This window comes from Clarias gariepinus, chromosome 14 (genome assembly GCF_024256425.1).
Source record: "Clarias gariepinus isolate MV-2021 ecotype Netherlands chromosome 14, CGAR_prim_01v2, whole genome shotgun sequence".
Taxonomy (NCBI): domain Eukaryota; kingdom Metazoa; phylum Chordata; class Actinopteri; order Siluriformes; family Clariidae; genus Clarias; species Clarias gariepinus.
Window position 1 is genome coordinate 23,309,410 of NC_071113.1, and position 21,999 is coordinate 23,331,408.

General features: G+C 39.6%; 1 protein-coding gene across 11 annotated transcripts in view; it reads right to left on the minus strand.

The window, feature by feature from the left end:
* jakmip3 (Janus kinase and microtubule interacting protein 3) overlaps positions 1-21,999 on the minus strand; it is a 64,313-nt gene that overhangs the window by 16,420 nt on the left and 25,894 nt on the right. For 6 of the 11 annotated variants that reach the window (XM_053511516.1, XM_053511517.1, XM_053511521.1 and 3 more), the window contains 6 exons: positions 10,713-10,913; positions 5,802-5,921; positions 5,049-5,195; positions 3,121-3,252; positions 2,776-2,811; positions 6-68 (listed from right to left, as the gene is read on the minus strand). In XM_053511516.1, coding sequence (XP_053367491.1) covers positions 6-68; positions 2,776-2,811; positions 3,121-3,252; positions 5,049-5,195; positions 5,802-5,921; positions 10,713-10,913 — 699 coding nt within the window. The remainder of the gene's footprint in view (positions 1-5; positions 69-2,775; positions 2,812-3,120; positions 3,253-5,048; positions 5,196-5,801; positions 5,922-10,712; positions 10,914-21,999) is intronic. The other 5 variants (XM_053511525.1, XM_053511518.1, XM_053511524.1 and 2 more) reach the window with 2 other exon arrangements.

The window sequence follows — 21,999 nt, forward strand, 5'->3', positions numbered from 1 at the left end:
CAAACCTTGAGACTCCTTCTCCTGCGTGTTGGTTCCTGCCTTCTATATCTGAGCAGCATATCCCTTTCCTAAGAGGTCAGAAAAACAGAAATACATCGGAAAAAACAGGACTTCATATCTATCAGTTATAAAATATTCACTCACTTCACTATACTGTTTATTCTATTTTGGGGAGTCTGAAGTCTATCCCAGGGGACTCAGGGCACCAGACGAGGTACACCCTGGAGATGGGTCTAATCCATCACAGGGCACACAAGCACTCACTTACGCACACATTATGGGCACCTTGAAATGCCAATTAGCCTGCCCTGGATTTCTTTTAAGTGTGGAATGAAATTTGCACAGACCCGAGTGGGATCTAAACCCTGACCCTGAAGGTGCAAGGCCACATTTCAAACCACCAAATCACTGTGCTGCCTAATACTTTAGCCTTATAAGATTTAATTCTTTATTATTTAATATAATTAGATACTAACCATATTAATAAAAATAATAGCAACTAAATCATTATTATAAGCAACATGATTTGTAGATCTGCAGATTTACAAAATGAAACAATCAGACCAAAGCTGACCCAGTTCTCAGAATACAAAAGATATATATTGCATGAGTTTTGCAAATATACTTTCTGACATATTTCCATTCCTGCTAACACATCAGAGTCACTTGCTGCACAATTCTTGTTTGCACACTGCAAATTAGCACAAAAATGAGGACTACAGTAATTTGCACTTTGGGACATGAACAGCCACTCTGCTGCTGACACACATCATTTCATACTCCTTTTTTTAATCACACTGCCCCTGTCATACCTACACACAAAATTTTTACACTTTTATATATTTTTTTATTTTTATACCTCACAGTTTACACTTTCATTTTGTACATTTTGTTTCTGTGTAATTTATATATCTATATTTTCATTAATAACTTTATTTTTTTTTAACCAAAAATTTTAATTACTCACTCACTCCCTCATTCCTCGTCTATACCGCTTTATCTTGTATTCAGGGTCGCGGGAGGCCTGAAGCCTATCCCAGGAGGCTTAGGGCACGAGGCGGGGTACACCGTGGATAAAGTGCCTTTTTTTATTTTATTTTTTTCTATCTTTACTTTAATTGTATTCACAATTTAATTATGCAATATTTGAACTGTAGTAAAATATTTTTATTTTAGGTTGCAGATAATCGTATAAGCATTTCAACGCCTATCCTACTGTGTACTGTTTGTGTTAGTAAAATTTGTGTATGGTGTCTGTGATAAATAAAATTTTCATTGGATTTGTACAACAACAAAAAAAAGAGAGACCCTTCTGTTTTCTTCACACTGACTTGGGCTAATATGGATATTTACAATGCAAATTATTTCTTTTGAGAAAAGAGATGGGGTGTATAATAACACGCTCTCCACAGTGAATTCATTACTGATTATATTTTAAGCTTAAAAATCCAAATGCTGGTACTCATATAAATGGAAAATGGAATGCACTTGCTCAAATATATAAAGATTACCGACATATGCTGCATTACTTTGTGATTATAGCTATTTAACACCATACTAAAGTGTAGATGAGCTAATTAAAAAATTTCACCTTGAGCGATGCAATTTAAGCTACTAAAAGTCCATTTACAGCAGGTTTTATATCGACATAACAGAGCAGGTATATATGTAGACAAAATATGCAATTAAAATAGACTCCAGCCAGATTGCTCAAAGACCTTCAGAATGGCTGAGATACGTTTATCTCTCCCTTTAGACTAATAAAACTGTAACATGCATTTTAAGACATTATAAGAAGTGGGATATACCTTAGAGTAGCTGATTTATTTAGCTGGAATTTAAAAAGATTGTCAGGGAATTGTTGATGTAGTAAGTGACCCAGAATTTAGAGTGACAGAAACCTACTCTTTCTATACTATTATTGAACATCTGTATTTTAGAACGGTTATTAAACATGTGTAGCTTACATGTGGTGTTTATATTATTAGTATATCTGACTCAAAAAGTCTCATATAATCATTACTTCTAAAATAACAATACATTTCTCAACATTCATATTTTTCAAAAAGTGAAAAAGTAACAGACAGATTCAATGAGTACATGTACTGTATACGCCTAACAAACCTAAACTTTAACAGTATGATCCTGGTTGAATATTTGATATTGCTCAGAATTTTAGTGTATTAAGGCAGTTAGCATCATCGGATATATATATATATATATATATATATATATATATATATATATATATATATATATATATTGTCCACCTTAGCTTATATTTTCCCCTGTTCTTTCGTTCCTTAGTAAAAGAGGCATTAATTGCCTGTAAACAAGGACTGTACGTTGTTCATTAGTGTTGCAACCATTTGAAATAATAAAGTACAGCTAACCATGTATACTATGCAGTTTGTGCAAACCTGACCGTCACACCCATACTCTTCTGCAAAGGCTTTCTACTAGAATTTTGACCATTTCTGTGAAGATTTTTGCACATTAACCACTTTCATTTTTTTACTCCAACCCTGCCATCATGAAACTGGCTTTGGATTGGGCCCTTTTTCTTCTCTGAAGTGAAATCGTAATTCCACGGCATACAAAGACATTCAGTTGTGTTCTTCCAACTTTGTGGCAAGCGTTTGGGGAAAAACCATGTATGGCTCTGATGGTCAGATGTTTATATAGCAAATTTACACACTAAGAAATGTTTTTTTTTATGTCACTGTGTCAATCAAATCACTAACATAATGTGTAAATTTTGAAGACAGAACTTACTATTACACTCTTTACATATCCTGCAGTTTCAAGTGCCTGAAAAATATAGTAAAAAAAAAAAAATCATTACCCATTTATTATTAACAAAGTAATATGGCGAAATTGATATAAAATAATAACGATCTTTTTATCTTTGCAATTAATGTCATCTGCATGAGGTTTATTTCCAGCGTGATGTTTATGCTCTTTGGCTAGTACATTCAATAGCTGCAATTGCTAACCTACTGTATAGCACTTCAAGGCTGCCTGAAAGCAAATAATTGCAAATATAACAGTCACAAAGAAAACCTCAGGGGTGTTTGTGTGTGAGTGGGAGTAAGCAGGTGAAATAACAGACGACTATACCTTAGACAAATCGTCAATGATGTGTTGCTGCTCGAGGACCTGCAGTCGCAAGAACTCCATCTCCCTTTCCTCGTGGCTCTGGTCCAGGTCATTCAGAGAGCTTGGCCTACGCAGAGTCCCCACTTTCTCCCGCTACCAGACAAAGCACACTGCAGTAAGCGACTAATACACATCGTCCCACATGCATCAATGTCAGCTTAATGTTATCCACTAGTCTCCACTATTAGATTAACACAGGCACTTCGCCCTTACTGTTAGTTAAGCATTGGTCATTATTCTTAGTGTATGTCACACTACAGTCAAGCTAATCTTCAATCTCTTTAATTACAGTAGCAATGTTAAATACAGCCTGTCAAGCATGTTGTTCTAGCATAGACCACAAAGTCTAAAAATATAGACGAGATTTTTAGCACATTCATATAGGTTTACTATTTAGGGTTATGTACGTGATGAATGTAAGGACACTTGCAGGCTACAGTAGATATTACATTAATAGTCTCTTGGTTGTTTGTTGTTTTATTTAATACCTACATTTATAGAGCAACTTAGCTAACTTTGTAGCTATTTTTGTTTCGCTCTCACAATGGTAACATTAGCCTGCTTTTTTTTATGCTTTAAAGAAGTATTAGTAGGGTGACCAGCATTACCTCATTACCTATTAAACAAGCTAGTGTGAAAACAAGGGGCGAGCTAGCATAGAAAGAAAGGAGTTGATACTGTAGCTAGCTAACAAGCATTACCTGTCTATTAAGAAAACTTTCCTGTAATATTTTTTTTCTGTGCTAGCTTGAGGTAATGCTGAGGTTGTAAGGTCCATGCTAGCATTAAAAAGGGGGTTTAATAGTTAGCTAACAAGCATTAGCTGGCTATTAAACTGTGATTTTAACACTAGCTTGCCCCTTAATTCCTCAAGAGCATGTTTAATAGTCAGGTAATACTTGATACTGTAGCTTGCATAGGAAAAAAAATGTATAATAGCTAGCTAACAAGCATTACCTGGCTATTAAACAAGCTTTTCTGTAACCTTTTTTCCAGTGCTAGCTTGCTACTTGTTTTTTACACTAGCTTGTTTAATAGTGAGGAAATGCTGGTTACCTGGCTGTTTGTCCATGCTAGCTTGCCTCATGTTTCCTTGAGAGTTGTTTAATAGCCAAATCATGCTTGTTAGCTGACTATTAAACCCTTTTGTTTAGCTTGCCCCTTATTTATACACTAGCCTTTTAATATCCAACTTCCTGTTTCTAGTAAGATGGCTTTAACATCTTTTTTTTTTTTTTTTTTTTAAGAATAAAAATTTTTTAAAAGATGAAAGCCAGATAAGTTTCTGTGGTGATGACAGATCAGATTTACAGTATACAACTACATAAAATTTTCATTGGGATGAATAAAGTAGCTATGCATTATTTATATCTATGAGCTAATTAATATACCATAGTAAAAAGGTCAAGAGGAAATACAGTGGGTATTTATGAGTAAATACCAAGCTAAGTTTTTTTTAATCTTGTGTAAATAGATGATTCATTTTAACAGCTTGACTGGTTTTGAACAACAACCCTCAATCTATAATAGCCTTTCTGTGCAAAAATTTGCTTTACATGACATTATAGCAACGATAACTAAATAAATGTTCATAATCAATAAACTATAAATGAGTGTACCCTTCCAGTAAGGGCCTCATGGTTATTTATAGGTAACAGTAAAATTGATCTCTTTTTGAGCTGCATTATTGTGGCAGGAATAATCACCCATTGTTATAACGATGTTGGTGGCACAGTGGTTGAATACAGGCAATTAGATCCAAAAGCCAACAACATTAATGGAATTTAAAGAGAAACACAGGGTTCAGCAGGTCCCCTGCTATTAAGCACAAAGCTTTTGCTTTATTATGTAAACAATATTAGATGAAGCATGTTGCATATGTGAAGCACCATTTCTATATTCTCCTGCGTGACAAAGCGTAGTTTGTTCTCCATGCGTCTGAAAGCGTGAGCCAGCTCTTCGTTCTTACGACTCAGCCGCCGATTCTTATCCAGAAGCGGTTTATATTGGCTTTCTGCTTCACGGAGACGCTTTAGCTATGGATTAAGAAAAACACACCCAGACATAAATGTAAGGATACAGATTTTCACACATTATAATAGCAATCTTTACATAAATAGTCTATAAAACTGATCAGCAGTATGAATATGAATAAATAGCCAGATGTGCTGACAGGTTTTGATGAATGTTAAATTGCTGTTTTAGTTTACTGAACTTGTCTTGTTTGAGAGACATGATGATGTACAGTACCATTGTTGTAACTCTGAGAATACAGAATGGGCTACTGTCATTGTATTACATTACACTTGCTAGGACATATTTAAATAATTTTATGGGTTATTTTGTTTCAGGGTAGTAAGGAAAAGAGAATAGGTGTTTAAGACTGCCTTTGAGTTAAAATTAAAAGCATACTGGGAACCTCACAGTTTCACAACAACACTGTTAAATGTCCTCAGTTTGATCAACATGTTATTATGAAAAATGATGTTCCAGTTAGTTATTTGCCAAATTTCCTGAAATTGCCCATAAATGTACATTTTCTTTCTCTGTATAATTCCTCACTCATTAATGCCAAATTCACATGTTCTAAAGCATTTCTTTGTTTTACATTTACCAGAATACAGTAAGAAGCAGTGACCCACCAACTCATTACGTTCCTCTGAGAGAAGAGCATTGCGGTCCTCCAGCTTGCGAATGATGGCACTCAGTTCAGCAATTTTTAGCTGGAAACGACGAGCATCCTTCTCGTCCAACTGCTGTATCTGAAACACAAACCGACTGCAAAGAACTGGAACTAAACAGAGGAGTATAATGTACAACATAATCACACATCAAAGGCCTGCTCGCTCATCATGAAAAACATCTCTCAGCTGCCCAGGAAAGGCTGTAGGGTAATTATAAATGTGGCCAAATATTTAACAATAAATTGGCACGTGTTTGGACAGGACTATAAATGCTAGAAGACAAAAATATGAAAAAAATAAATAAAATAGATTTAATGGAGCACATCGTTTCGGGTTTTTGTCACAAAAGAGGACACAATTATCGTGTGCAGGTTATAATTACAGTATAGTGAGTTTGGAGTTGTAGAATACTCGCTTTTTAAAACACTCGAATAGGAAAACTGTAATGCTTTTCACTGTAAACACTGAGAGTAATGTGTAATACACATCTAAAATAAGAAGCACTGAAAGGCCACAGAGTCAGATCCACTGGCAGCTGCTGCTGAATAAAAACAGATTGAAACAAACTAATAAAATAACTAAAATCAGCCAACTGTACAAATTCAATATAGCAAAGAAAAAAAGCTAAGGTAAAAGGTGTGAAGTCAAAGTGTAGGTGAAAATGTGTGAATCTTACAGTCTGCGCTGGATAATATGTGTTTTCTCATCTTCTATTCTCACAGCACTGCACAGGTGATATCTCACGTAGCGGTCACTTTAAAGAAAGTGTAAAATTAGATGGTTCCATGTTTGCTCTGGGGCTCACCACTAGTCTAGCCTGAAAAACACGCCTGTAAGTTCAAGATGTTCAGCAATGTAATATATTGTTATAGCAATTTATCAGGTTTGATAAATAATATTATGAGAAAAGGTTAAATATGAACTATAGAAAGTACACTGTGAGAGGCTCATACCCAGTGCAGGAGACAATCAATTAATAACTTTAAAATGCATGTCTATATCATTTAAAAAACATGTGTAGATGATAATTACTGGGGAAAATTTATTTTAGAATTTTTTAAATGCATGCACTGAGGTTTGTCAGCCACAAAGAAACAGCAAAAATGCAGATGAATATCACGCCCCCCAGCCAGCTCTTCCCTAACAGACAGCAGCTAGCAACCCAGGAAGGTGAAGGCTATCACATACTTTGTGCAAAATATGTGACCCCAGGAAACTGCAATGCCTGTGATTGACAGGGGGAGAGAGAGTATGACATCCTTCCCCCACACAGAGCATGGTCTGTTTTTGCTCCTGAGGCCATGAATGGCAATGGAATGGGACTGAAACAATTTCCTAATGATAAGATAAAGCTGGTGTCAAATGTTGAAATTGTTTTTGATATACTGTAGACCTCTATTTATACTACAGCAATAATACAGTTAATTCCACCTATACATGTAACAGTTTGACAGCAAAATAAGAAACTATCAGAGACTATTTTGTGCAATATTTATTTTTCGAAATAGTGTTAAAAAGCAAAAATGACAAAATATTTTTATAATACTAGTTATATTAGTGTGAATGTTTGGGTGATTTTCAAAAGCTATTAATCCACATCTCACAGTTTTGGCACACTGTATAAATCAGCCTGCAGCTATGTTTATGGTTATTTAAGTATGCAGTTTAGTATACAGAAGATGTTTGAGTTTTATTACATATACAACAAAACTAAAAAAAAATAAAAAATAAAATGCTTCGATTTTGATCCTGAAGTGAGTCAAACAGAACATACTGTAGTGGCAGCATTTTTTTTCTTTTATTTACAAACATTGTTGAAAGTCATAAGAAACATTATAAGACAGTTTACAGTATTGTCAGCCTCCTCCTCTACCAGTTTTAGTTTCACTTTGAAACATGACAACAGCTCGCTATTATAGTACAGGTATGCACTGTATAACCAACAGCTTCCAATACAGTATATTATGGCTCTTGTACACATATCTCTGGTGCATATGTAAGTTAAAAAAAAAAATTTTGCTTCACCGTTTGTATGTTTGTATCCCACATATTATATTAAAGATATTGACATTAAGCAATGCACACCTGTCATTTATTACTGCTTGAATTACTGCAATGGCTGTAAACATACTGTTCTTGGCTTAAACATTCTCCAAAAATCCTTTGAACACATTCAAACCACCTGCGGAAGCTGCTTTGAAGCACAGAAGGTATCTTAGCTTCACAGATCACCTGACAGATATAAGTGATGGTGTTGGCTTGTCATGATGCATTGGCCTTTGCTATAAAAAAAATATATGGCTACCCCAGGAGTACATCCTGGACAGGGTGCCAGTCCATCGCAGACGTGGAAATTCCAAGCTTATAAAATAAGATTATATAGTTTTGAAATTAAATGTTTTGCAATGGACAACATTGTCTTTGACACAGAATAATCATTTGCCAAAATAAAGTCCAAAAACTGCATTTATTACATTTTGCTGTCAAACTGTTCACATACACATATTAAATAAATGATATATTGTATATAAAATATAAATTATTTAATAATAAAAAGAAGACAGGGTCTAAAAAAACGACTAAACATTTTAACACTGTTGAGTTGTGGCAGTGCTGTCTCAAACGTTTACTAATTAGAAGGTTGGGAGTTTAAGCCCCAGCACCACCAAGTTGTCACTGCCATGCCCTTAAGCAAGGCCCTTATCCCTATCTGGTCCAGGGGCACTGTATCCTGGCTGGTCCTGCGCTCTGCGATTTGCAAAAAATAATTTCTCTGTGCTGTAAGGTACATGTAACAAACAATTGAATTTTATCTTATCGTATGTCCTTGCTGGAATATCATGACTATTATTATTTTCCTACTGTATTGTATTTGTTAGCAATGCTTGTGCTGAAGTTACATACTGTATATTGATAGTGTTTTAGCCACTCTATGAGCTGTTTTTCCTCTTAATGAATAAAGGACAAGCATTATGAAGTGCATTAGCATGCTAGGAATATGCAACATGGGAAAAAGGTGAAAAGATATAATTTAAAATATGCCATAAAAGGGCTTAAATGAAATGTAGATATATAGCAAAAGGAAATCATAAAGCAAATATAAAACCCCAGTTTGGCAACAAGCAACCTGCCAGGTTAATAATCAGAGCTGAAGCCAGCAGTGAATCAGGAAAGTGTTTACAGTGTATACAGCGAGTATAGTCATGGAGGTGGTTGTCAAAATTATTAGTTTTATTCTGAAGCAGGTTGTGGCGAATGTTGCTGTGTGTGCTGAAGTTAAGAAATCCAGTCTGATGTAACACCAACAAAACAGTTTCCAAAAAAGCCAAACATTCTCCTGAGATTCTGCACACATTTGTGAAATGGTTTGGATGTGAATTTATGTTTCTATGTAAGCTGTGAATGACACAGATATTTGATGAAATTGATTCATTTATGAATCTTGACTGTTTTTTGTTGAAATGTTGGGTTGGTGATGTTTGAGCCTTGAAACACTAATCAGGAAATGCAGATATTGCTTAATTTCGCCAGTACTGTAGCTCTGAGTAACCACCAATCATAGTTAATGTTTCATTTCGTTTGATAGCGGTTTACGTGCACGGTTCAGTGCCTGTTCTGGTTTTAGCATGATCTGAGGACCATCTAAAAAGTTATATACACTTTTAAGGAATACAATTTTGAACATTTCTTGACAGTTTTTATTATTTTATAAAATGATACGAAGCCCCTCTGGTGACATTGGGGGGGGGGGGGGGGGGGACTTATTAAGGTGTGGGAATGAGATATGATGTGCACATACCTTATTATAGTGTGGGAGTGATTTAGCATGTTTTGGCCATGACTTACTAAGGTGTGGGAATGAAATACTATATTGTTGTCACGACTTACTAAGGCGTAGGAACGAAATACTATTTTGTGGTCATGAATTACTAAGGTGTGGGAATGAGATAGCATGTTGTGGCTATGACTTATAATGCATCAGAATGAGATGGTATGTTGTTTCAACAACTCCCTGAGCTGTGGGAATGAGATACTATGTTGTGGCCACGACTTACTTTACTAAAGTGTACTGTAAGAACAAAATGCTATTTTGTGGCCATGGCTTACTAAGGTTCGGGAATGAGATAGCATGTTGTGGCTATAACTTACGCATCAAAATAAGATAGTATGTCATGGCAACAACTTACTGAGCTGTGGGAATCAGATATTATTTTGTGGCCACTAAGGCGTAGGACATAGCATTTAGCCTCTTGTACAGAATTTTTTTAATTTTTAAAAAGATTTTTATAACTGTAACAGGATCATTTTTGTTTTAGAGTTATGCTGTGTGTCAGTTAATAAATAAAGTTGCTAATAGTCATTTTCTACCCCAATGTTACCAAAGGGTTTCGGTGGAATCAAATACAAATGGTGGGTTTTGTTAATTTGGAGTTGTTGCTGGATATTATAAGAGTAAATTTTTTAAAAGACAAAAGTAAAATTATGCAGTCATGATTGTGTTTAACTGGTTTTGTCAGGCTTTAGATACTTAGAGAGTTATTACAATTATAAACATACAGTAAAATGTTTTAACTCTTTCCTTACAAGTATAAAATCGATGTCTTAGATATTAAATGCCCAGTTGGACACTTCTGCCAGATTAGCATAAATGAAAAAATCACTTGACACCAAAACATGTTCAGTTCAAGCACTAAACTTTATTGGATCATGATGTCTTTTGTTGCTCAGATGATGATCATCATGATGCTGTGAAGAAGCTTGAGTACCAGAGCTTCTTCCTGACTGGAGGCCATATTTATTTCTGAACAGCACGTAGGTGCAACATTCACCAGGAGCACATTATTAGGTGGGGATATGAAATTTGCTTACAGGGTTAGTTGTGTTGTCTGCTGTGTCTCCTGCACCAGGTGAATACGGAACCTCTTTCTTTGGGCTGATGTCTCTGATCACAGCCAACTGATCGCTTACAGCCTGGTTTTGCTGCTGCAGCTTCCGAGTGTGAGCCGTTTGCACAGTCAAGTCCCTCTCCAGACTGAGCACAGTGCGCTCTTTAACCTTAATCTCATCCATCTACAGGACAGAACACAGTATAATCATTCACACACAGATACACACTCAGTTTACACTCTCAGTATACACTGGACACGGTGCAGTCACCTCCTTAGGCTTTGTCTCTATCTGGCCAAAACGCAGTATGCTGTATACTCTATAAGGATGTTACTATCCTTGTAATCAACCATATGTCCCCACACACACTGCCTACCCAAATAACATGGTCACCATGGCAACACTGACAATATCTTGTGATGGACTCCATCCATTTTAATCAAGATCGGTCTATTTGTGTTGAGAAGCACCACAATCATTAAGCAGGCACAGTGATTTTGCCAATCCATTGCAGAAGATGAAATGAATATTAACGTTAACAATGTTGATCAGGTTTGCAATGATAACTGCAATAAATAAATTATTTACAATAAAATGTTTCATTTTTGTTCAATTAACAAATTAGTACAATTAAACATGTTAAGACTTTTGCCAATTATCTATTACATTGAACCACACTGTATGTTTGAGACACAAAACACTATAGTTGTGCTTTTTTTAGCTTTTTTTTCTTCCTGTTAAAGTTTTGACTAAATATGTAAAAAGCAACCATATATGCAGCAAAGTGCAAATAATATTGATTAAAAAAACATGCATCTTCTGATAATAATAACAAATATTTTGTAATTGGTCTTGGACTCCTGTAGAAGGAGGAGGGGATAAAAGGGAAAAAAAAAGTAAAAGAAGAAGAAGCAAGGCTAAAATTAAAAGTTGAAAGTAAGCGCTGATGTAATGATGGTACTTAAATAAAGCTGAATTTATCAGTCCAAATGTCCAAGTAACATACTCACAAGTCTCAAATCAGCTGAGAAATAAAGCAAAAATGCTACATTGGAGATCTCTCTCTCTCTCTCTCTCTCTCTCTCTCAAACCTATAGCCTAGAGGAATATACTTATTATGAGCAGTGTAAAAAGTCTCCAGCATAGAGGAAGCAAAGACTTTAGCTTTCACACCATGCCATCAGACTAGCTTTAAAGATGGCATGATCATGTGTGTTCATATACATCAGTCCCAAAGAAAGATGTGTCCGCAGATGCACTGATCCCTTCTCATGAGAAAACGCCATTGTTGTTGCCAAAGGAAGATAATACTGAAAGACTCCTCCCTTTCTTTATACTGTATGTATGCGCACACACACACACACACACACACACACACACACACACGCACACACACACACACACACACACACACACACATCATATCTAGGTTGATAACGCTCACTTTCAGCAGGTCTGGAGCATGAGGGCTCAGTCATAACCTTAACAGTCTTATCATATTTGCACATGAAAAGGTGATCTTTACTGAAAACTTTTACATTTTTGAGATCAAACAAGTTGGAATATTCACAGAAGACCTTTCCTAGTGTCCAGTCTTTTCAATCAATGTTCTAGTGCATTATATGATGCCTGGTAGTTTTATAAATACATAAAAAAGTTAATTCTGCGTCATAAATGAAATCAAAATGTTGAATAGAAAGGACATGTTATGAGTAGTTTTGTGATAAATTACATCACAGCAACCATCGGTTTTTCGGACGAATATAGCGATTTTGTCTTCAAAGTGGGCGTGGCTATACTGTATGTATCACTCAACAGAGCCAGTCAACTCGATTGTTTACCATATATACACAGAGTATGCGTTAGACTCAAAAACGAACACAATGCCCCCACAAATCACCCAAATTACTCCAAAAATAGATCTGAACCTTTGAAGATGGACAGACAGATCATTGTATGTTTATTCTTCTTGCGCAAAGTTTAAAACCAGTTTGTCTCACATGTTCTGAAACTGTTGTGCTAATTAAAAAAGAAATGCGAAGTGCCAATATGTGATAAAACACGGTTTTTGGAGCAAATGTATCCGCAGCAGACTGAGGTGAGTGTGTGTAAAACGAACCTGAACTGAGAAAGTTATGTGCTCAAATCAAAATGTTGAGCAAAAGTGATGTTATGAACAATCATGTGCCGGATGTAATAATCTGCTTTAAACAGGGAGTGTATGTGACTGACGACGAAAAAATACAGCTTAACGTAAACAAGGTGTAAGATACTCAACCTTACAAAATGTTATTTATTTGTATTAATAAGTTGGGCGGAGAGTTCTGCTGTACAAAAAGACAGGCAGACATACTGTATATTTTACCTGAAATAATAATATCTTTTATTATATTATAGCTTATATTCAGACGGGTATTAACGCTAGTTTGCTCTAATTCATTTAATATTTAATCGATATAACTACTGTTGCAAGTAAACTAAAATTGTGAAGCGGCTGCTGCTGAGCGAAATCAGGCAACTACAAAATAAAGCCATGAGAGGGAGTGTGTTACAGTCAGTTGACAGGCAGAGACAGGCACTCTTTATGCTTTGTAACACATGATAAAATCAGTAGCACACAATTGTTATTGATTTTATAAAATAGCATTTATGATATACAATTCTTCAACCTTGAAGTGTAACAGTATTTTTTTTAACCTTACAGTTTCCATAACCAAAAAAAAAAAAAAAAAAAGTTTGGCTATAGTAACACATAAAGCATTTACTATATCTCTACCACTTATGTTTAATTTTTTCATCATTTACTGCTCATTTTACGTTGTTATTTTTTTTTAATTCCCTCATGCTGTCGTTTTATTACTATTTGACCTTTTTTTTTTTACAGCTTTAGGTCACTTTAGCAATTTAGCATAGCCAATATTACCAAATGCCCATCTTATTATAATTAGGGATGCTGCTTGTCAACAGGCATCTGCTTGTTGCCCCAGGATAGCAGGAGGCCCCTGACGGCTGGCAAAACCATTTCTAATTTATAAGATAACAGTGAGTAATGCTGGTTGGAGAGGCTCCATGGAAATTTTTGCCTTGGGCACCAAGAGGCTCTAGAATTGCCTCTGCTCTTAATAACACGACTGATTCCTGGGAACTGAATGACTTTGCAAAGTGAGAATAGGGAAATTAATGTTGCCTGTAAACAGATTGTCCATCCTGTGATTGACAATTTGGAAATAATTATTTTTTTAACTATTATAATATGATTAGTGGCAGACATACATAGTATAAATCACAGTTTGTGGCTGTATTAAACTTCAAATTATAAAACCTGCTGATTAAAAAATGTATTGTCATCTCTCTCTCTCTCTCTCTCTCTCTGTCTTACACACAGAAACAAACAAACATACAAACACATTTCCACACACACTGATCACCATGGTAACACCAACCCTGGGTGTGTTGCTATGAGTCACCTGGCAAATGGGGAGCAATAGTTAATGTTCATCAGAAAGAGAGAGAGAGAGAGAGAGAGAGAGAGTAGGAAAAGAGCACTGTGAATCTGGGGACTGAATAAATCAGAAATCAGAGCTCTTATATTAAGGATTTTTGCTAGTTAATAATATTTAATAGTTTATAAAATTGTTAATTCAGCCATAGTATTGACAGGTTGTGGATATCTATAAAATGTGTCTCCTATCTGCCATTCATGTATGTACAGTATGCACTGTTTTAGGCATTAATACGACATGCTGGTACATATAAGAAAACTGTAAATATAGTGTTTCTGTACATTGAAGATATTTGTGAAAAAAATATTTTGGGGGGGGTGGGGCACAAGATGAGTAATAAAAGAAATCCAGATTTTTTTTGGATGTTTTGTCTGTCTGTTTGTCAGTTTTTTCGTGCATGCATCATACTGTATAAAAGACTACTGAAAACATTTTAATAGGGTTTTGACAGGTGTATTTGACTGAGCTTAAGGTAACATATAGGCTTTGTTCAATCACAATCGACCCATGGGAAAAGAAGATACAGTATGTTACTTTAAAATTTAAATGAACTGAAATGCCCTTATATCATAAAAAAATCGACCTAAAAAAAATCTCAAAATTCAGTAGATGTCACGGGGCGCTAGAGGGCGTGATGGATCCAAGCGCAGAGTTAGACCTGTGGTTAGTGGTAGTGCTTGTGTAGCAGACTAAGCTGGCCGAGTGGATCAAAGAGAAAGTGCCGGTTAAGCTCTGTGCTGTGGCGTGAGCAGAGTCTCGCTGGAATGCGGAAGCGCGCGTGAGCGCTCTGTGTGCAGCGTGGACCTGTGAGGAATGCTAAAGCGCCGCGAGTCGGCGAGAGCGCCTTGTGTGTCCTGTGCAGGAATGCGGAAGTGCAAAGAGCCGGTGAGGAAACTTGGTGTGCAGCGCGATTCGCGCAGTGTTGCAGAGACGTGGAGAACCGGCGGGCGAATGGAGGCGCCGCACAGGTTGGTGGCTGGTTTTGCTAAGCTTTTTCGTGGTCGAAGGTGAGCAAGGTTCAGAGCCAGAGAGACAAGAGATCCGAATTCGTGGTCGTTGAGGCAAATCCAAGGGTCGATAACAAAACTCCGTGAGCGTGGAATCCAAACGTGAGGCAGTGGCGTGGTCGAGAAGAAACAAAGCGTGGTCGGTAACAGGTAGTCGAGACATGAAACTAACGCTGGAAAATTGGGCTACGAAAGGCACACAATAATCTGGCAACGTGATTGTGGCAGAGCGTGGTTTAAATAGGTAAGGAGGATGATTGGAGACAATGCACAGGTGTGTTGAGAGTGGAAGGTGAGGTGGCAAGAAGCAAGGGGTGGTTGGGAACGTGGAGCAGGAGTGCTCATATGATCATGGCAGAGCTGTAGCTTGACGGGTCGTGACAGTACCCCCCCCCCTAAGAACGCCACCTAGCGTTCTAGTAGGCGCCTCAGGGTGAAGTCTATGAAAGTCAGCGATTAGGGAGCGGTCCAGGATGAATTTGGCTGGTACCCAACTCCGCTCCTCAGGGCCATAGCCCTCCCAGTCCACCAGGTACTGGAGACCACGACCGCGGCGGCGAGACCTGAGGAGTCTACGGACTGTGAAGGCTTCACCTCCGTCTATGAGTCGAGGGGGGGGAGGGGGTTGGATGGGTGGAGATAGTGGACAGGGGACCAGTCGGCGGATCTGGGAAACGTGAAATGTAGGATTGATTCTGCGCATAGAGAGTGGTAGAGCTTGTCGGACGGAGCATGGATTTATGATCCGTGTGATGGTGAAAGGTCCGATGAATCTTGGTGAAATCTTCTTGGATGTGGTCTTGAGGGGGAGGTCACGTGCAGACAGCATGACCCTTTGGCCGACAAGATATCTAGGGACTGGTGACCGATGACGATTAGCCTGGCTTTGGAAGGCACTTACGGTGCGCCGTAGTTGGTTGCAGGCACGCTGCCATGTTCTCTTGCAGCGCCGGATAAAGGTTTGGGCTGAGGGGACGGCTACCTCCTCTTCCTGGGTCGGAAAGAGGGGTGGTTGATAGCCCAGGCAACAGTGGAAGGGGGACATGCCTGTGGAGGAGGTAGGAAGCGAGTTGTGGGCGTACTCGACCCAGGGTAATAAGCGGCTCCAGGAGGATGGATCCCGGGTGGCCATGCATCTTAAAGATTTCTCCAGCTCCTGGTTGACTCGTTCCGTTTGGCCGTTAGTTTGGGGATGGAAACCGGAAGAAAGGCTGGGGTTAGCACCGACGAGGTTGCAAAAGGCTTTCCAGAATTGGGCAGAAAACTGGGGGCCTCTGTCCGAGACGATGTCGACTGGGAGTCCGTGAAGTCGGAAGACGTGGTTGATTAGCAGTTCAGCTGTTTCCTTCGCAGACGGGAGTTTCGGTAGTGGTATGAAATGTGCAGACTTAGAGAAGCGATCCACAATGGTCAGGATGCAGGTATTGTTTTGGGATGGTGGTAGGCCGGTGACGAAGTCGATGAAGATGTGGGACCAAGGTCGGTGGGGAATGGGGAGCAGTCTAAGGAAGCCCTCTGGAGGGCGGTTGGTGACCTTGTTCCTGACACAGGTGTCACAGGACGCCACAAAGTTCTTGACATCCTCCTTCATCGTGGACCACCAGAAGCGTTGTTGAAGGAGGAAGAGAGTGCGTGCTGCCCCAGGATGGCATGCCAGTCTGGAACTGTGAGCCCAGTCTAACACGTGTGATCGTACAGAGACTGGAACAAAGAGCTTGTCAGGTGGGACGGTGCTTGGGCGTGGTTCCCGTTCGAGGGTCTGCTGGACAAGCTGCTCCACAGTAAGCCGGGTTATTGCCACAAGACATTGAGGAGGAAGGATAGTCTCCGTTGTGGATGCGTCCTGAGAGGTGGAGAATTGGCGAGAGAGGGCGTCAGGTTTAGCGTTCTTGGAACCAGGGCGATACGACAGCGTGAAGCGGAAACGAGAAAAGAATAACGACCACCGTGCCTGGCGTGAGTTGAGTCTTTTTGCCGTTCTTAGGTATTCTAGGTTTTTATGGTCAGTCCACACAAGAAAGGGGTGGTCGGCCCCTTCCAGCCAATGCCTCCATTCTTCTAGGGCCAATTTGACCGCCAATAGTTCACGGTCCCCAATGTTGTAGTTGCGTTCAGAGGGTGTGAGTCTGCGGGAGAAGAAGGAGCATGGGTGAAGTTTGTTGTCTTCTGTGGACCTCTGGGACAGGATGGCCACCACCCCAGTTTCGGACGCGTCTACTTCCATGACAAACTGGAGAGAGGGGTTGGGAAAGATGAGGATAGGTGCAGTGGTGAAGCACTGTTTAAGATCCCTGAAGGCTATGTCTGCCTGGTGGTTCCATTTGAATGAGATCTTGGATGACGTGAGGGTCGTAAGTGGGGCCGCGACCATGCTGTAGCTCCGGATGAAACGGCGATAAAAATTGGCGAACCCTAAGAAGCGTTGGAGTTCGCGTCTTGATGACGGTACTGGCCAGTCGGTGACTGCCCTCACCTTGGTGGGGTCCATCTGGATGCCCTCAGGTGAGATGCAATATCCCAAAAAGGATGTTGACGAGCAATGAAACTCGCATTTCTCTGCCTTGACGTAAAGTTTATTCTCAAGTAGCCGTTGCAAGACCTGGCGAACGTGGGATCTGTGTTCCTTGACTGAGCGTGAGAAAATCAAGATATCGTCCAGGTAGGCAAAGACAAAGACATTGAGAAAATCCCTGAGGACATCATTTATGAGAGTCTGAAACACTGCCGGCGCATTGGTTAAGCCAAAAGGAACCACTAGATACTCATAATGGCCGGTGGGTGTGTTGAAGGCAGTCTTCCACTCATCACCCTCTCGTATCCTGACAAGGTGGTAGGCGTTTCTCAGATCCAACTTGGTGAAGTCACTGGCGTCTGGAGAAGTTCGAAGGCTGATGACATCAGAGGAAGGGGGTAGCGGTTCTTGACCGTGATCTCATTTAGCCCTCTGTAATCAATGCAGGGTCTGAGGGATTTGTCCTTCTTTTCCACAAAGAAGAACCCTGCCCCTGCTGGCGAAGAGGATGGGGGGATGATCCCTGCGGCAAGTGACTCCTTTATGTACTGTTCCATGGCCTCTCTCTCTCTCAATGCTCTCTTGTTCTGGAACTGCAGGCCACGTCATTTCCCACAGAGCGCTCTAAGGTCGCCTACATCATCACTCTCCTCTCTGGAAAGGCGAGAGAGTGGGGAACGGCACTGTGGGATGCTCAAGTTTCATGTTGCTTTACTTATAGAACTTTTACTGAGGAAATGAGGAGGGTTTTTGATCGGTCCTTCACAGGACATCAGGCAGCTAACCAAATACTTCAGTTACGCCAGGGAGCAAGTTCTGTCTCTGACTATGCCATTGATTTCCGGACTCTAGCTCCCTCTTGTGACTGGGACGAGAAAGCTCTTTTTGACTGTTTTCTCCATGGGCTTACAGACTCAGTGAAAGACGAGCTTGCAGCTCGTGAACTTCCCTCGGACCTGCAGGGACTCATTGACCTGGCAACACGTATTGACGCTCGCAAGCGGATTCGACGGACTGAACGGCAGCCTTTTTTCACACCATGCACCTCTGCACCAACCTTAGACACTTCCGAGGCACCCCCTGAACCCATGCAGATAGGCCGCACACGCATCTCACCCAAGGAACGCCAGCGCCGCAGAGATAACGGCGCCTGCTTCTATGGCGGCCAGATTATTCTGTCACGGAGCGCTAGAGGGCGTGATGGATCCAAGCGCAGAATTAGACCTGTGGTTAGTGGTAGTGCTTGTGTAGCAGACTGAGCCGGCCGAGTGGATCAAAGAGAAAGTGCCGGTTAAGCTCTGTGCTGTGGCGTGAGCAGAGTCTCGCTGGAATGCGGAAGCGCGCGTGAGCGCTCTGTGTGCAGCGTGGACCTGTGAGGAATGCTAAAGCGCCGCGAGTCGACAAGAGCGCCTTGTGTGTCCTGTGCAGGAATGCGGAAGTGCAAAGAGCCGGTGAGGAAACTTGGTGTGCAGCGCGATTCGCGCAGTGTTGCAGAGACGTGGAGAACCGGCGGGCGAATGGAGGCGCCGCACAGGTTGGTGGCTGGTTTTGCTAAGCTTTTTCGTGGTCGAAGGTGAGCAAGGTTCAGAGCCAGAGAGACAAGAGAAGGTCCGTGATCCGAATTCGTGGTCGTTGAGGCAAATCCAAGGGTCGATAACAAAACTCCGTGAGCGTGGAATCCAAACGTGAGGCAGTGGCGTGGTCGAGAAGAAACGAAGCGTGGTCGGTAACAGGTAGTCGAGACATGAAACTAACGCTGGAAAATTGGGCTACGAAAGGCACACAATAATCTGGCAACGTGACTGTGGCAGAGCGTGGTTTAAATAGGTAAGGAGGATGATTGGAGACAATGCACAGGTGTGTTGAGAGTGGAAGATGAGGTGGCAAGAAGCAAGGGGTGGTTGGGAACGTGGAGCAGGAGTGCTTATATGATCATGGCAGAGCTGTAGCTTGACGGGTCGTGACAGTAGATGCCACTGTAAATTTTTTAATACGTGGTTATGAGTGTGCAATCAAAATCTACTTAATAAATGCGAACCCACACCTTTATCCCATACCTAGCACCATATTAGTATACACAAAACTATTTTTAGATCAACTTAACAAATCACAAAAGAATTAAATATTCAACTAAACAGTAATGTTGTAAATCTCTCATATTAAATGTACATGTAATAAAGTAGAATTTCCTATTATGTTATTTGTATGACAACCCCCTACTGGAAATTTCAAGTACAAAAAAAATATATTAAATAACACTTATTAAATTATGTAATTAAACAACAACTACTACAACAATAGTCAGTTGTTATTGAAAGTAAAGAAAATTATAATACCCTCTTACCGCAGAGGAGAAGTTCATTTAGAGTTACCAGCCTCAAAAATCATTGATTAGCCGCACCTCGAATTAGAGGCGTTATAAAGTCTTTACAGAGCATAAGTAGTGGAAACATCTCAGTATCGACTGTTCAAAATAGATTATTAAATATTTTGTATGCCTTCAGCATTGCTTTGAAATTTAGTAAGAAATACAAATCAGAAAAGACCACTGGTTTAGAATGTGACCATTGAATTAAAAGCCATGTCCAATATACAGTAATTACTTATTGATATAGTATTACAACTAGCAAAAAATGTTTATAATTTAAAAATTCTTACTCACATTTTAGAACGCTTTTCACACACACACACACACACACACACACACACACACACACACACACACACAATGACACTTAGCCTAAGCGCACAGGCACGAGGCGATTATAAATATTCCTTATTACAATTATTGATGTATAATAATTATTCTAATCATATCTTGTTCATAATGTATATATTATATATTTTTACATTTTTTCTTATTCTTATTAGTAATAGTGGTATAAATATTTGTATTAATTCATTATTACCTTATCTTTATTCTGTAACCTGTACAGTGTGACAGGGGCCTGGATCCTATCCAGAAATTAGGGCACAAGGCGGGGTATGCTCCAAATGGGGTGCTAATCCATCAGAGCACACAAGCGCACACACACTCACAGGCTTATTCACACAATATGGGCAGTTTGGCCTTGCATGCACGTCTCGGCACTGCCAGAGAAACCCCAGCAGGCACAGGAAGATCATACAAGTTGCACACACACAAACACACACACACACACACACACACACACACACTTACTCACTCACAAACTCACACACTCACACACACTTACACACACACACACACACACACACACACACACACACACACACGCTCACACATACTTACACACATACCCTGGAATAACAAGGCAAAACTGCTAACCACTAACCTACTGTGTCACCTTAATCGTTTTATTTTTTTTACTGACTATTAATATTTTATAATTATTCACTGTATAAGTAGCAGACATATCTCAACATTAAGTCTTCAAAGAGTTTATTGCATAATTGTAATGCCTTTATTATACAAAGGGGCCATATAAATGTACACACACTCCAAGGATTGTAAAACTCTAATTGAATTATGGCAGCAGTGTATAGTAATATGCTCTTTGTATATATACAGTACCAGTCAAAAGTTTGGACACACCTTCTAATTCAGTGTCTTATTTCATTCTAGAACAATACTGGAGAACAATAACTTATTGTTAATGGTATGTCGCAATGTTTTGACTTAACCAATATGGCTGCCTTCTAGTAAAACAGCTACAGCAAAAATTACATTGTGTCATCTCCCATTAGGATACTCCATGGTTGACCGCTATCAGTTTTTAAAATTAGCTCTACCCCTAGCTGGATCAGAGCTGGACAGTTATATCCTTTTTATTAAAAGAAAGAGAATTGGGGCGAGTTGAAGAAAAGTCTCTAGAAGGCTGTAAAATAAGACAAACTGCCACTTTAATATGGTCACATAAAGCTTTGCTGGCATTATTAGTATGTATGTTTCATTTAGACAAGCAGATTGATGTTTCTCTTCGATCTTAATGCGATTTCTGATAAGACATTCCTAACGGACTGATAACCCACTGACGGCACAGAGTGTAGCCGAATGCCAGCAATGCCTAGCAACATAAAATACTGCACAGCTCCATCCCGCATCTTGTTGTACACCAGTTTTAGCTGTAGGCATAAGTGGAGGCGTGTGGCCTGGCCCTCATCCAACCATGAAAGGCGGGGTCATGCACAGCAAAGCCAAGAAACCACAGGGCTCAGCGTCTCTCTCTCTCTCTCTGAACAACACTGCTGCTATAATGCAGTCCTGC